The sequence below is a fragment of the Pan paniscus genome, chromosome 7 (genome assembly GCF_029289425.2).
Source record: "Pan paniscus chromosome 7, NHGRI_mPanPan1-v2.0_pri, whole genome shotgun sequence".
Lineage (NCBI taxonomy): Eukaryota > Metazoa > Chordata > Mammalia > Primates > Hominidae > Pan > Pan paniscus.
In genome coordinates this window covers 150,330,988-150,346,884 of record NC_073256.2, presented here as the reverse complement: position 1 = coordinate 150,346,884, position 15,897 = coordinate 150,330,988, and the positions used below count along the sequence as shown (strand labels likewise).

General features: G+C 45.7%; 1 protein-coding gene across 1 annotated transcript in view; it reads right to left on the bottom strand.

Moving 5' to 3' along the window:
- The window catches only part of TG (thyroglobulin), a 270,475-nt gene that overhangs the window by 177,216 nt on the left and 77,362 nt on the right, over window positions 1-15,897 (bottom strand). The window contains exon 27 of the mRNA XM_003830086.5: window positions 8,935-9,102. Within this exon, the coding sequence (XP_003830134.3) occupies window positions 8,935-9,102 (168 nt within the window). The remainder of the gene's footprint in view (window positions 1-8,934; window positions 9,103-15,897) is intronic.

Genomic DNA, 15,897 nt, shown 5'->3' with positions numbered 1-15,897 from the left:
TACTGTTCAGATGATGGGTGCACCAAAATCTCACAAATCACCACTAAAGAACTTACTCATGTAACCAAACACCACCTTACCCCAGTAACGTATGGAAAAATAATATATACATACGTGTGTGTGTGTGTGTGTGTGTGTAGTTTACCATGAAATTACTGGGGAATTTGGGTGATGGTCCCTCAATACAAATACAAATTCGGTCACATCCCCATGCCTGCCCCTTCCTAAGAGCCGTAATCCTCAGGAAATGTCAAAAGGAAGGTCTTTACCTCTCAGCAGTCTCAGTGTCTGACTTGCGGTGAATTGGTGGTGAGTATTTCACTCTCTCTGAGACTCATTTCTGTCGGTGTGTGTGTCCTGTTTTACATAATGTCAAAAATTATAGATGCTTTTCACCACCCAAAGACAAATGGGTGCTTCCCACAGGTGCACATCAGTTTGGGACTATATTTTTGGCCCAGAATGTACTGAACTGTGATAGGAAGCAGACACCTTATACACTCTGTCCATCTCAAGGCAACAGAGCCCTGGGTGTGCCAGCCTGGGAAATATGCTGTCTTAAGTTCATCCTTGGTTTTTGCCTGTTTCAACACAATTTAATCCAATGGAATTCAACTAAATTCAGCACAAGTATGTAGAGCACCTTTGTAGGTCCAGAAAGTCACCTGACCAGCATCTACAGAGATGACTGAGTCCTGGGAAGCACCTTTGTCAATCACCACAAGGAAAGTTATAACCCCTTGGTGGTCTTCATTGTTAATATGATTGCCAAGTCTCCATAGGAATACATAGAGAATACTGGGTAAAAGAAAGAATGTTGCCCTTCTTTCTCTTATCTTCCTCATCTCTCATTCCCATCCCTACACCCAAACTCACTTCCTCCTGCTTTCTAAATCAGTTAATAGGACCATCTTCCTCTTGGGTCGTCCTTGACTCCTTCTCCATCAGTCTCCACATGCATTCAGACTAGTCCCTAAACTGTTCTTTAATCCTTCCTCTCCTCCAAACCCTTCCTCTCAGCTCAAGCCTTACCACATCTCCTAACTCCATTAGGTTTAGCTAATCCCCACCCAGGCTTTGACCTTGGCCCCCTCCCATCTCTCAGCCACACAGCCCCCAGGTACTCATCCTGAAAGACAAACCTACCTTTGGTCCTGCAGGAGCTACAAGGATGTCAGAATTCAGTTCCTTGCAATCTGGCTCATGACAGCTGAGCAGCCTCATGCCCTAATCTGTCTCCAAAGTGCCCACCTCCCGAGTCACATTGAATGCTTGCTGTCAGGCCTCTGCGTCGTTGCATGCCTTTTTCTCTCTGCCTAGAACCCTGTTCTCTTTCACTTGATTGACCTCTACTCATTCTTTCAGAATCAGGTTCTGCATCACTGCCTCCTGAAAGGCTTCCGTGAGCTCTCCAGCTGGTCACACACCCCCGTCCTCTGAGTTTGCAGTATTCAGAGATCTTCTCTTTCTCTCCCCTCATGCCTGGTAGTTACTGTCCAGATTCCTGGATACACTGTAAGTCCCCTCTTTATATCACCCACTCCCCCAGCACAATTCTTGGCACAGAGTTGGTGTTCAGTACATAAATAAATGCAAGGATAAATGAAGGAGGGAGAACAAAACAATGAATGATACTCAGAGCCCACCAAATAAACACAGAACATTGCCTTCCCACGCATCAGAAGGTTAGCCCCAAATTAGTTTTTCTAAACAGACTTCTGACCCTTTACTCCATTCCCCAAAATTTCCCTAATAGAATAGAATAAGAAGGTACACAGAACGCAAGCAAGCATCATTCCACCTCTTCCCTGATAAATGATCACAGTTTTGACTGCCTAGAAAATACTTTCATTTCTTCCCCAATAACTGAGTTAGAATATCCCTTCTACACACACAGGCCTCCAGCCCCTGAATCAGGGTCGCTGCCCCTGTGATCAAGGCTGAAGGAGCACAAACACACTGAGAACTTGAGGGTCTGGGCACAGAGCCCATTCTCCAGCATTGCTGGGTGTGGCGTGGTCTTTATTCAGAAAACTTCTGAAGAGATCATGCGCTGCATCTGTGGCAGTCAATTTTAATCCACACCCTCAGATTAAACTGGACAGGATCCTAAACAGAAAAGCACACTCTAGGAGTGGTCACGTGGCATGGAAAAGCTGCTGTCCAGGAGCCCCGCCCTCCAGGAAGGAGTCACAGATACATCAACTCTTTATCCCAGTTAACACCACCACCACCGGGCTTTGTTAATTAGCCTACTGAACGCTGGAAATAGGTACATATTTATTGGTCAGATTCATAGCATTCAAAACATGTGGCTTGGCTAAATGTGTCACAGTGTCACTCCTATGCTGGCAGGAAGAGATTGTGACAGATTCCTGAGCCCAATAGCCCCAGAGCCGTGGCTTGATTCAAAACGGGTCTGTGATCAGTCACAGATCTGAAGGATTCTTGTTCATCTGATTTTGACAAGAAGGTGAGTTGAGTTCAGCTGTGAGAATAGTATTGGTTCTGTCTTAAATAAACCTTTCCAACAAGGTGCCAAGGATAGCAAGATGGGCCTTCACTGGGGCCACTGAACAGGTGACAGGTCGCGACAGTTTCTGGGCCTGTTTGCTAATAACTGCTTGGATGTGTGGCAGAATTTGGAGACTTGCTTTCATTACAATCCACTAGTGACTTGTGGGGGGAAAGACCTCCAGCCACCAAAGATGACCATTATGAAGAATCAGCTGACAATCCTGGGCCTCCAGTGTTGGTTAGGTAGGTTCAGAATGGCTGCTGTAGGTCCTGGAGGCATTGATATAAGGATGGAGTCTCCCAGGTTCCTTCCCAGCAGATGGTGCCTAGCCTCAGGGGAACCAAGGCCTGCTCAGCTGTACCAATACAGTGGCACTTGCCTCAGGAGGCCATGTGTTTCCCTTGCCCCTCTGCTAGACAGTGAGCTTCCTTAACAGGAGGCAGATATCAGGATCTCTACATCCCACTTCCCAGCGTGAAGCAGATCTGAATAATGATCACATGATCGTGGAATAAAGGAAACCCAAGCTGTGCTACTGGTGAGCTGAATAACCTTGAGGAAGTTCCCTTGAGTCCCTATGCCTTACTCTCCCCCTCAGTAAATGGAGAAAATGCCATTTCTCTCCAGGTCTTAGATGATGAGTGGAAATGACGTATGCAACATGAACTGCTGTTCTATGCCCAGGGCTCTGAGGGAGCTGCAGAAAGCCACAGCTGCCCTTGGCACAGTGGCAGGATGGAAGGGTTGGGAGCTGCTGCCCTCCCTGCAATTGTCAGCCAAGTCCTCTGCAACACCACTGGGTACACACCCTGTTCCTTGGCCCAGCTGGCGGGGTCATTCTGAAGTGTGTTTTGCACTGATCCAGGGAATTAAGTACAACTGGCCTCAGTCCACCCTTTATTGGCTGTTGTGTCTTCTCTGTGTTACTTCCCCTGAGACTCTGTTCATATTCCTTGTCCTTCCTATTTAAATGACACTCCTGAATCTTTGTCTCATGGTTGATTCTGGGGGAATCCAAACTATAAACTAAGACACAAACATAGCACTAAGCACATGGCAATGCACAACCTGTGACAGCAGTAACTAATAACTGTAGGGCCCTTTTTAAACGACTCATCCTATTCCTAGGCATTCATCAGCCATCTCATCTAGATGCGTCTGGTTGCAATGAGTACCACAGGTATACTGTAACTTTCTCCACTGAGGTCCTGGCACCCCAAGATAATGACAATCACTGACATAAAACAGACCCCTATAAAGTGAACACCAGGCATCAGGCAAAGCCTCACCATCACTCAACATCAAGCCTTTTGGATTCAGGATGAACCCAGTAGTATTTCTGCCAAGGCTTTTTTTTTTTCTATCAAATTTTACATCTGTGTGGCATTAGGGGACATTTAATCTGCCTTTTTTCCATTCATTTGCACTTCAAGATTTGTCAAAAACTAGCCATATGCAGCCCCAGAGCTTTCTAAGATGTTTTTCTGACAAATAAGAGGGTTGACCCAGCCAGCAGCAAATAGTTGAATGCACTCAGAAATGCTCATTGGAAATTTGGGAGATCCAGATCCTGAGTGGATTTCTCTCTGGAGAACACATGTCAACCCAGTTACCAAGGTGAAGCAAAATCTCATATTCTCAGCCATCACTCATTGCTGATGGCAGGAAAGAGAAACCTCACAGCAAAAGGTGCTGTGTCTCCAAATTAGATAAAAATAGCCTCCAGGTGTTTTGTGGGATTAGTTGTTTGGGGTATAATTGTTTGTTTGTTGGGGGCTGGTATTAGAAGTCAGTCCTAACTTCTGTGTGGCAAGTGACCTGAATGAAGCTTTTACCAAACAGGAAAGGATATGCTAAGGAGACATTCTGTGTTCCTACAATCCCTGTCAGTCCACTAAGGTGGGCAAACAGGAGGCGTGCTGTATTTAATAATCTCTGTATCTCTCACCCCATCTAGCCTGTGAGCTCCTTAAGAACAGAAGCCACTGTCCCCATCTTTGCATCTGGACCTGGCCAGGTCACCTCACCCTCACATCTACCCAGCAGCTGCTCAGGATATGAGGGAGGGAGGAGGAAACACAGGGGCTGCTCCAGCCTGGGGAAGGGCTCCCCACAAACTCACCTCCTCCAAAGGTGTTTGCACATCTCCCAGCTCCCCTCTGCAACTCACAGTTGACCCTACAGCTTTCCTGGATCTTCTGTTCCCTTCTCCCAACAGCCCTGTAAAATCTTTGAAGTAGAATATCCCATTAGCAGGCATTAATACCCAATATCTGGAGCATAGCTGGCCCCAAAGTGATGTCTGAGGAGTGACACTCTCAGTTACTGGAGACCCCTTAATTTTTCTGGCACAATAACAAGGAGAACTCCAAAGCACTTTCCACTTCCAGTAAATTGCACATAGGATGGTGGAAGCAGAAGGCGGCAGCCAGGAGTGGGTAGAGAGCTTCCACAAGATAGCACTGGTCTCCTAAGCTGAAGGCTTGAGCCCCAGCCATGGGACTAATGCAAAGATTGTTTCTTAAAGTGTGTCATGTCATAGCTCCAAACTTCACTCTCATGAGTGAAATCGTGATATAACCAACTGCCTCACCAGAGTGCCCAAAGGATCGATTGAGTTGTACGTGGAAGTACTTTGCATAATACAGGGCAGATATTAATATACTTACTACTTGAATTTGTGTTCTTTTGGGTTGTGATTTCCTACACCTGGCAATCAATTCATTTGTGCTTTAAAAACAAATGCCAATTCTCCATTACCCAGGTCATGTGTTGAACCATAGCCTGATAGTACCAGTGAATTGATCAATGAAAGCAGATGTCTGCACCCAGAAGTCCCATGGGTGCCTCTGTTGGGGCTGTTAGGGAACCAGGGACCAGAGAACAAGGCATTCTTTGACAGCCTGGGAAGCCTGCCAGCACTTCACTCAGTAATCTGTGAACAAATGCGCCCATTGCACAGATGGAGGCCCTGAGGCTGAAGGTGGTCAAATGTCTTGAATAAGGTCACAGAGCTAGGGGAAAAGCCAGGCTCAATCCCAGGCATTTTCACTCCCAGCCCTTGTGCCATATCTCCAGTGTCCACCGCGAGCCTGCCATGCTCAGCACCACTCTGCTGCTCCACACACATTCTTCTTTAATCCTCTCAACTATCCTGGAGAGTCAGAGTCCACCATTATCCTCACTGTGTAATTGGGAATACCAAAGCCTAGAAGGGCCACACATTGAGGAGACATTCACACTGGAATTCAAATTCCAGGGCCTGATTCCAGAGTCTGTCTTCACAACCATCTATCCCATTGTTAAACTGGGATGAAGAGGCCAGTCCCCAATCAAGTTTAGTGGAGATGGAGTTTGTCTTTATTGTCCCTAGCACCCACTATGTTCTTTCAAATCATTCCATGCCCTCCCCTGCAACTGTTCCTATACCCAGAACCCTCCTCTTTTCCTCCATCAATATCTGTTGTTAGAAAAGGGTATCTATCAGTTCTTCAGGCTGTAGTTAGAATTTAAATTATTACACTCCCTCCCTCTCACCTCCAGGGGTTAATCGTACTAAAAGGCTGACCTCTTATTTTGAAGAGGAAATATCTGTGCCCTGTTGCCTTCAGTTGGAGGTAGCCTCCTACTCAGCCTTTGTATAGGGCAACCTCCAATTTGGAGTATCAAGGCTGCCTGAAATCCCTATCATAGTGAACACTTCTTAAAGCCTTGCCCTCACCCACAATACACACACACATATAGGGCACTGAAAAAAACAAACATTTCAAAAGTCTTTTGGTAACCACTACTCTGGGAGGCCAGACAAGGGCACAGTCCTCATTTCTTGGGCACATACCAAGCACATGCTCTGAGTTGAGCAACTCACTCTGGATTTACTGCCATGAATATATCATATGTCTTTCTTGAAATGCCTGTATTCACCCTGTGCTACCTCTTGGAGTAATGAATACCATATGTTTACTACTCATCATATAAATAAGCGATTTGATTTTATTGACCCCAAAAGAAACTATTTGTGCTTCATGGAATTCCACCAAATTCTGTGATATTTTATTTTCAGAATTTGGTGACCATGCACTCACAGATATATATATCTTTTTCTATGCCATCATTATAAAGCATAGCTCAATGGTGGTAATCCAGAAATTAATGAAACACAATTCAGTTTTTAAAATATGACAGAAAACAATGACAAATTGAAAAAATAATGATAACATCATCTAATATCAATACCACAGATCAGGAACTCTGCTAGTTCTTGATCTGCAAGGGCCCATACAGAGAAGTGGTTAAGAAAGGCAGTGAGAGAGCCAGAATGCTGGGTTTCAGATCCCAGCCCTCTTATTTACAAGCTCTAAGACCTAGGGAAGTCCCCTAACTGCTATGTGCCTGAGTGTCTTCAGCTGGCAAACCGGGACAATGATAATAAGAGTGCCTCCCTTGAAGCACTGTGTTGAGGACTTGTGAGTACAGGTCAAGGCCTCAGAGCAGGGCTGCCTCAGAGGGTGTGCTACGTAAGTCATTTCTATTATCCTTATTTTTCTATTGTTATATCCTCTCCTTTTATCCTCCCAACCCCGTGAGATGGGTACTGGTATTACTGTCATTATATAGACAGGCAATTAGGTCTGAAAACATTCATTCACCTACTCCAGGTCACACAAGTGGTGTCCAAAGCTAGGATTTAACATCACAGACAAACTTTCCACAGACAGGCAAATGCGCAATTGCAGCACGCTGCTGACTGCACTGCCTAACAAAGGAATGGGCAGAGCATCCATGAAGCTCTGTAGTCGAGGAAGCACTAAGCCCTGTGGGTAGTGAGGGAGGGCTCTTGGAGGAGGTGACATGGAATGCTCTGCCATTGGAACCCTGAGAAATGCAGGATATAAAGGTGTGAGTCTCAGAAGCTTCCCTGGGAGGCAGGAGAGAGTCTCTGCCAGCCTTTGGGAGACCACTTCCTGCAGCAACATAAGCACCCAAGGGTTCCCACAGAAAGAACCCCACTGACCCTCTCACATCAGGTGCTCAGTCTATCTGGTCAGCACCTGCACATGTCTTCACTGCTCTCAACTCAGAAGGTGGAGTGGAAGCATGGAGGTGCTTTCCCAGTTCAGGTTCTGGCAGATAAATAGACAATGAGGAGCAGGGCTTCCCCTCGACCTCACTCTGGAGCTGGAAGAACGAAAGGAACAGCTGGCCCCATCTTCATCATAAGTCAGACTCTCAGCGATGGAAGGAAACTTTCAAGCCATCAGTGCTACATAAGCATTATCTGGACCACTTGTTAGAACACAGATTCCTGGGACCCACCCTGAGGGCTGGGGTGTGGCCTGAGACTCTGCATTTCTAACCAGCTTCCAGTGATGGTGGTGCTGGTGGTGCTGGTCCTGTCTTTCCTGATCACATCAGTGGTACATGGTTGGCCAGTCCCTAGCCCAGCACAGAGTGGGCATCCACTTTTTCCTGATGGGGGTCTGCTGGGAGAGGCAGTGCAGGGCTGTGAAGGTGATGCCACTGGCTGGGGGGCCTCAGGCACTAACTGCCCATCTCTGGAAACTGAGAGGCTGGGGCAGATGATCGCAGAGATGAAGCCTCACTATAATGTTTATATGTTTGTAGAAAAGAGCTTCCAAGAGAAAGAAGAGGAAAGAGAAAGCCCAATGGTTATTTCTGTTAGTTGAGTCCATGCAATGGAGCCCATGGTCCCCTGCACCCATCACTAGAGTGGGCAGTACAATTGGTAAACCTGGAATTTCTTAACTCATAGAGGGGGAAAATATGCCTAGATGGGCATTAGTTTGGGGGACAGATTGCATTTCAGGCTCCAGTTTTCCATCCTTCTTTGTAGTCATACTATTTGCACATGACTTGGCAGTTCCCCCCACTAAAGGAGTAGAGTCTATTTCCCACCCTTTGTCTCTTGTTTAGCCATGGGATTTGCTTTATCCAATAGGATGAGGCAGAAATGGTAACGTGACAGATCCGAGCTCCACCAACAGAGGCCTTGCTTATTTCTCCTTTTTCCTGCTTCTGCCATCTACAGAAGAGTACATTCCTCCAGAGGAGGATGAGAAACTCATAGAGCAGGGCCCAGATGTGCCAACCAAGACTAGATGAGATCCATCAATTGCCAGCTAACCCCAAGATTCTTGAGAGCAGCAGACTTGCCCTGCTGGGCCATCCTGCCCACAGTCCACCTGCAATCTGAGGAGCTAAATGGATGCTTCCCATAGAGTTCTGCTGAAAAGCTAGGGTTGTTTCCATCCAGTATGATTGGTAAAGTTTTTTTTTTTTTTTTTCAGAAGTATAAGCTCCTCAGGCCACAAGGAGGGCTCATAAGAAAGTAGCAGAGGGCCTTGCTGGTGTGAAGAGTAATTTTGAAAGAATATGGACAAATGGCAAAGACTTACTCTTGATGAACTCCTGGCCTCCAAGACGCAATATCACCTGGTGGCTCTCCTGGTCATATGTCACACCAGGACATGTAGCATTAGCCCAGGCTTCAGAGGGATCCATCCAGTCTTTGACATTACAAAGCAGGACACTGGGTGAGCTCAGCAACCCACAGATGATGGCACCTGAGAATCACAAGAGGTAGGAGAGGTCAATGTGATGGAGGGGGACCTTTAGAGACTCTTCTCTGTCCCCTGAGAGCATCTGCAGATAAAGATAGGTGACAGCGTCTCAGGAGAAGACATAGACACTAGAATTCAAGAGCCTGGTTTTAAATTGAGACAATCCTGCAGTTGTCTTATTGGCAAATTTCCAAGGGGAGGGTCACCTTCAAGCCTACTGATCCTTTCCCTCCCTATGAGAGCTTTCCTTCATGGCATCCATAGCACTGACAGCACCTCCAACTTCCTGGGCGCATCACTGCCAGAATCCTCAGTCACCATGGTCTACACCTGCTGAACAGGGTGATTTTCCTGAGCTGCTGCTGCTTCAATTTCCTCTTCCTTTTTCTCCTCCCTTTCTGCCTCATTCCCCGTCATATTCACTCTCTCTCTTTCTCTCTCTCTCGCTCTCGCTCTCGCTCTCACTCTTGCTCTCGCTCACTCTCGCTCTTGCTCTCGCTGTCTCACATGCACACAGACACACACAAGATCAACCTTGAAGGGTCTTATAAAGGAGTACTTAGATTCAAAGTAAGAAACTATTTTTGGGGGGGGGGACAGAGTAAGAAACTATTAAAAAGTAAGACCTATGCACCAATGACACATATTACCCTATTAGGAAATGAGCTCCTCGTCTTTGGACATATCCAAGCAGAGACTGTGTGTCCATATGCCTAGGATGTGTGGAGAGAAATCTGTAACTAGGGGAGATGACATTGGACTCTTTTATCTTGAATAGGTCTCCTGACTCTGAATTTTAAAAAGCTACCCAAAAATTATGACTTTGTTTAGCATCAGAAAGACCTACTCCCAAGGTAATGGAATTTGATAGCGATTTTAGCTGGATACATACAAGTAACCCACACTTTTTTTATATCTGCTATGTGACAGCCACTGTGGTAAGTCTTTAAGTATATTAATTCCCTTAATTCTTATAGACATTACTATCTCCATTTTACTAATAGGAAACTGAGTCTCATGTAAGTTAATTAAGCTGCTTGAGGATATTCAGATTTATAAATTTATATTTATGCCATTTGGATAAATAAACCTTTTAGGGAGTAGAGTTGTTCAGACTCTCCTGGAAAAAAAAAAAAGGGCAATATATTATCCCACAACTCCTACTCCATTCCTCATTCTAATTTCCTAATTTATGTCCAATCTGGATCTAGTTCAAAACAATTCTATCTCCAAAATTTCCCCAGAGTAGGTGACTCATGGATGTCTGGCTTAAAAATTTCACATTGTGTCCTTTTCTCTTCTGCTGGCCACTGTTAAACTGCAGTAGTTAAAAAACCAGCAGCAGTGAATCTCTGAATTTTTTTAAGTGGCCTTCCGGGTCATCTCATATGGTGGTTTCTGAACAAGGATGCTTAGACTGATGACATCAGAAATGCAGGGAGGGTTTTGAAAATGCTCATTTCTAGGTATCAACCACAGAGTTTCTGACTTGGTAGGTCATGTGTATGGGGCGGGGTGCATTTGGACATACATGTTTGTAAAGAGCACCATGGAGAATCACTGACCTAGTTAGACCACCTCGTTTTACAGATGGGGAAACCGAGGCACAGAAAGGAAGAATGGTTTTTCTAGGAGCTAAGAAATTGTGGAATGGCCAGCAGGCAGCAAGAGCCTCAGCAAGGTGCAGGCTTGAGGGCCGGCTGTGGAACGTGAGGGCAGCACCAGCAAGGGGCACACTCAGAGCCCAGGAGAGTTCGAGGAAGGCTGATCACTGTGGTCTGGCTCACTTGAAAGCCAGGAAACAGAATGATGGAATTAACAAGAGGCAGAGTGCATTTTTCCTTTTGCTCTCAGACCTCAGTAGAGAAACCCATGCAGCTTTCCTCTTTAACTAGTGCCAAATGTCCCTGAGAAGGCTGTGCCTGAGAGGTAGGGGCCAGGGAGAGGCTGGAAGTCACTTTGCTGGTCATACATTGCCAGCTTAGCTTCAGTTGCACTCCTGTGACCCTGAGGCCATTCAAGGCCCTCAGAGCCCCACTTCCAAGCAGTCTCCACTAAAATGTAGTTCAGAAGCCCCATGAATTTTCATTAATAACTCTCAGTGGAAACAAAGCCTTAGAGGGGTGGAGATTGGAGGAGGCTAGAGACTTGTTGGGAGGGGAGAAAGGAAAGGAGGGGAAGGAGGGGAATCCACCAGAGCTAAATGACTTTCCAGACTGTGGTAAAGGATGTAGTGGAATTCTGTTCCTGGTCGTCAGCAGATCCAGCCAAATCTTCATAAGTTAAAACTCCAGATTTGCCCACTGGACAAGACTGGGGAAAACATCTGCCCGATACTTTATGTGTATCTCAAAGAAGGCTTGACTTTCAGCACTGCGAGGTGAGTGTTTAGTTCAACATAATTCACAGATCACAGGTTAAACTTGGAGGGAAAAGCAAGCAAGCTGCCAGCCAGAAATATCATGGAAAAAAAGGATTTTGTGGGCTTACCACTCCATGGAACAAAAACATTCTTCCATATATGATCCTAAGGAAAATGAAATCAATCTTTCCAGCTTGAAAAAAATCATATGGTCTGGTGAGTCATTGTGCATCTGGGGAAATTGTGGTATCTTCAGAAAATACATTTAGTTCAAAGAGGAATCCTGGATTTGAGTTATGTTGTTTCTAAATATAGATACACATCAAGACAAATATAGGGTGTGTGTGTGTGTGTGTGTGTGTGTGTAACATATTTTTCCTATCTAAACACTAACAGGAATCCACATCACATAATCATAGAACATTAAATGTAGAAGGAATTTTAGGAATCAGCTCATTCCAATCTGTGTTCCTGCCCCACCACTCCAACAAAACATTCTCATTTTAGCCACCTCAACCACTGTGAGCTAAACTCAGCATTTTTCAGGAATCACCTTGTTTGAACTCTCAGCAGCACTCAAGACTGTTGACAACTTCCTCACCATGCAACGCTCTCCCACCCTAGCTTTCGCGAGGATCCACTATCCCCATCTCCTTCTCCCCCTCTGGCTGTTCCTTCTCTATCTCTTTGCATATTCTCTACCTGTTATGTAGCTGTTCATCAAGATCAGCTCCATCCCCCTTTATCTCCTCATTCTGCACCCTCCTCCTAGAAAACTGCATTCATATCCACACATTTGATACCACCTCAAAGCTGTAATTTACACATTTATATCTCCCATCCACACTTCCCTTCTGAGCTCTGGATCTTTGCATCTAAAAACTCAGCTGACATTTTTTGGATGTCTCAAAAGTCACTTCAAACTTAGTATACCCCACATGGACCCACGGCCTTCCTAAATCTCCCTCTCCCATCGCCAAATTGGACATCCAATCTCTTTCATTCTTTGCCACACAACAGGTGAACAAGCTAGATACCCAAGAATAATCATTGACACCTCTTCCTCAACCCCCAAATTCAAAGTCTTATTGAATTTACCTCCTGGGGATGCTTTAAATCTGTCTTCTATTCCCCCTCTCCACTGCAATAGCCCTAGCCCAGGATACCATACCTTCTACCCTGGACTACTGCGACAGTTTCTAACTCATCTCTGCATCTACTCTGACCCCTAGCCACAACCTTCTCCACATTCAAGCCATGACATGACAAACGCTCACGTCAAAGTTCAAATCTGATCATGACACTTCCTTGCTTAAAACATTCAGTGGCTTCCAGTCGTTATTAGAATAAAAACAACTATTCATGCCGCCTACAAGGTTCTCCTCACTGTGGCCTGGCCTCTCCCTCCCGCCCCTTAAACCTCTGGCCTTGTACTCTCTGCTCCAGGGACCACGGCTTCCTCTAGGCTTCTCTTCTTTATCCTGCACCCTCTTCTCACAGGGACTTTGCATATGCTATTCTTTCCATTTAACATCACCTTCCCTCTTCTCTTTATCTCATTTAAACCTACACATGATTCAAGATTTCGGAAAGTCTTAATTTATCTCTCTGAATGGGGCAAAACACTTATTACATGTTTTCGATGCAATATTCACTTGTCTTCAGAGTCTAGCAATTAACAATTATCCTTTTCTCCCTCTGGACCTGAGAGGAGGAGGTGGAAACAGTTGGGGTGGGAGGGGGAGTAGAGCACAAGTGTCTATGTCATAAGTCAGGAAAGCCAAGTTCCCTTTGCTGACCACTGGAACACGGGCATCTGGCAGGTCACTTCCCCACTTTGGGGTCTGCCCAATTCAGCAGCATTCCTCTGCACCTACAGTGAGCATGGCTGTCCTAAAGGCTGAGGATAAATAACTCTTTCATAGCCTGGGGAGTTCGAATCCACCAGGGAGATGGATATGTGGACTTGGATACAAAAAGAAGGGACAAAATAGTACTCCAGGAGGAGGAAATCACAAGGAGAGCCTAAAGTTGAATAGGATGACTTGGAGGATGGGGAATCTAGTCAAGTAGTGGGGGTTGGTGGTGAGAGGCCAATTAAGAGACTGGTACAGGTGCCAAGAAAATAATAATACAGGCTTAAATGCAGACTGAGGTGACAGGGATGGAATACACCTCGATCTCAAACAAAATAATAAGAGAGCAACAGGAAATTGGAGTGACAGCTTCACAGAAGGGAAGAGGGCTGTGGGGCATTCAGCATGATCCCAGGTCTGTGGCTCAGGTGCCCTTCACTGAGATCGGCTGGTTTAGTGTAAAAACTATCTATTCATCTGACTTTGAGATTCCTAACGGATGTCCAAGAGGATATATCTGGACAGCAGATGAGTGTATGGATGTCGACCTCTGCAGAGAGGTCACACCCAGAACAAAGACCCACAAGAGGTGGAGGTGGGACCTATCAATATCTAAGGATTCAACCCAGAAAGCTGAAGGAGAAGAGAAGGCGCAGTTTAAGGAGCAAGAGAAGGGCATCTTGGAGGTCAGGAGAGGAGAAGGTGGAAAGAACTGGACAGCAGGAAATAGTGACAGCTGCCAGAGACAACAGGCCTTCAGAGGATCAGAAGATGCCCCTGGTGACTGGAGAGCTGGTAGAAGCAGTTTGGGGGTGAGACAGGGTCTCAGCTTGCAGGATCTGGCTGTGGTAGAGAAGGAGAGCAACCGGAAAGGCACTCGAGGGAAAGTCAGAGGTCAAGGACTCTGTGGTGCCATGCACATGTTGGATTTTAAGAAGGGAGAAGGGCTAAGAACACTGTATCTGCCTCCTGCTGGGGAGCCCTGGAAAACACTGGGCTGGTGACAGGTGGAGAGCAGGGAGGAGGGCAGGGGCATTGTACTTGGCTGTTCTAGCAACGCTATAGAGAAATACCTGAGGCCGGGTAATTTATAAAGTAAAGAGATTTAATTGGCTCATGATTCTGCAGATAGTACAAGAAACATGGTGCTGGCATCTACTGCTGGTGAGGCCTCAGGAAGCTTACATTCATGACAGAAGGTGAAGGGGGAGCAGACATGTTACAGGAGATCAGGAGTTAGAGAGAGGGGGAGGTGGCATATACTTTTAAGGATCTTGCAAGAAGAACTCACTCACTGTCACGAGGACAGCACCAAGCCATTCACCCCTGTTACCCAACACCTCCCACTAGGCCTCACCTCCAACACTGGGGATCACATTTCAACATGAGATGAGGAGGGACAAACATCCAAATTGTATCAGGCATGGGCCTGCAAAGGTAAGACAAGGGGCTCTTATACCCAGGAGGCAGGGTTAGTCCTTCTCAGAAGGAGACATCCTCTACCCTGAGCCTGGTGGGGATATTGTGCAGATGCTGGAGGCAGCAACAGTCCTCGAGGTGATACCAAAAAACACCTGCTTCCTGATCAGCTCCATGTCTCAGTTAACAGCCTTCAGAAAACCTGGGGTCTCTCTGTCTCTAGCTCAGCTCACAAGGACACCCACTCTGAACCAAATCCTCCCACTCTGTCATCTAAATACTGCTCATCCCACAAAGCCTGGCCCAAGTTCCTCTTCTTCCTGGAAGCCTTCCCTGACCTTCCTCTTGTTATCCTCTTCCTTCACACTCCAAGACTTCTACGTCTCTACCTCATCAGGCATTTGCATCGCACACTGCCTAGTTCTCAAGCCTGATGCCGAGTAGTGCTCCAAACATGTTTGCTGAACGCCAGCAGCGATGAATAAATGAGTAAAGGCCATTTATTCCCCTTTCACGGTGCACACTGCCTCTCCCACCAGACCCAAAGTCCTTTTTATCTGTTTGTAATGCCTAGAACATTCCATTGCACATATATGGTGATCAATTAGTCTCCTGTTGACTTAAGTGAGAACCATAACAAGATACATCAGACTATTTCCATTTTTTCTAATCTTTAGAATTTTTCATAAATTTAATGTGACCAGTCACATAGTGGCTTACAGTTTGATGCCGCTAAGGAGAAACAGGGTTGGTTTTCATATAAAACAGTCACAGTTTGATGCTGCTAAGGAGAAACAGGATTGGTTTTCATATAAAACAGTTAAGACTCTCTTAGTCAATCAATGGCACACCAGGAGCCAAATCTATATGCAGCATTTTGCACTCATTATCTTTATAACAAGTAGTCCAGTAGAAAGTATCATTATCTCTATTTTATAAACAAGGGAAGTGCAACTTCATTAAGTAACTTGTCCAAGATCGCACAGCCAGAAAGTGACAGCAGTGACTAGAACCCAGGTCCATAACACCAAAGTCCCTTCTCAACCACTAGGCTACACTGCTGAGTATATGAATTTATTTCCATAAACAGAAGGGCGCCTCCATTGCTGAGATACTATTCAAAACGATAGGCCTATTGATCACAGGACCTGGTATGCAGTG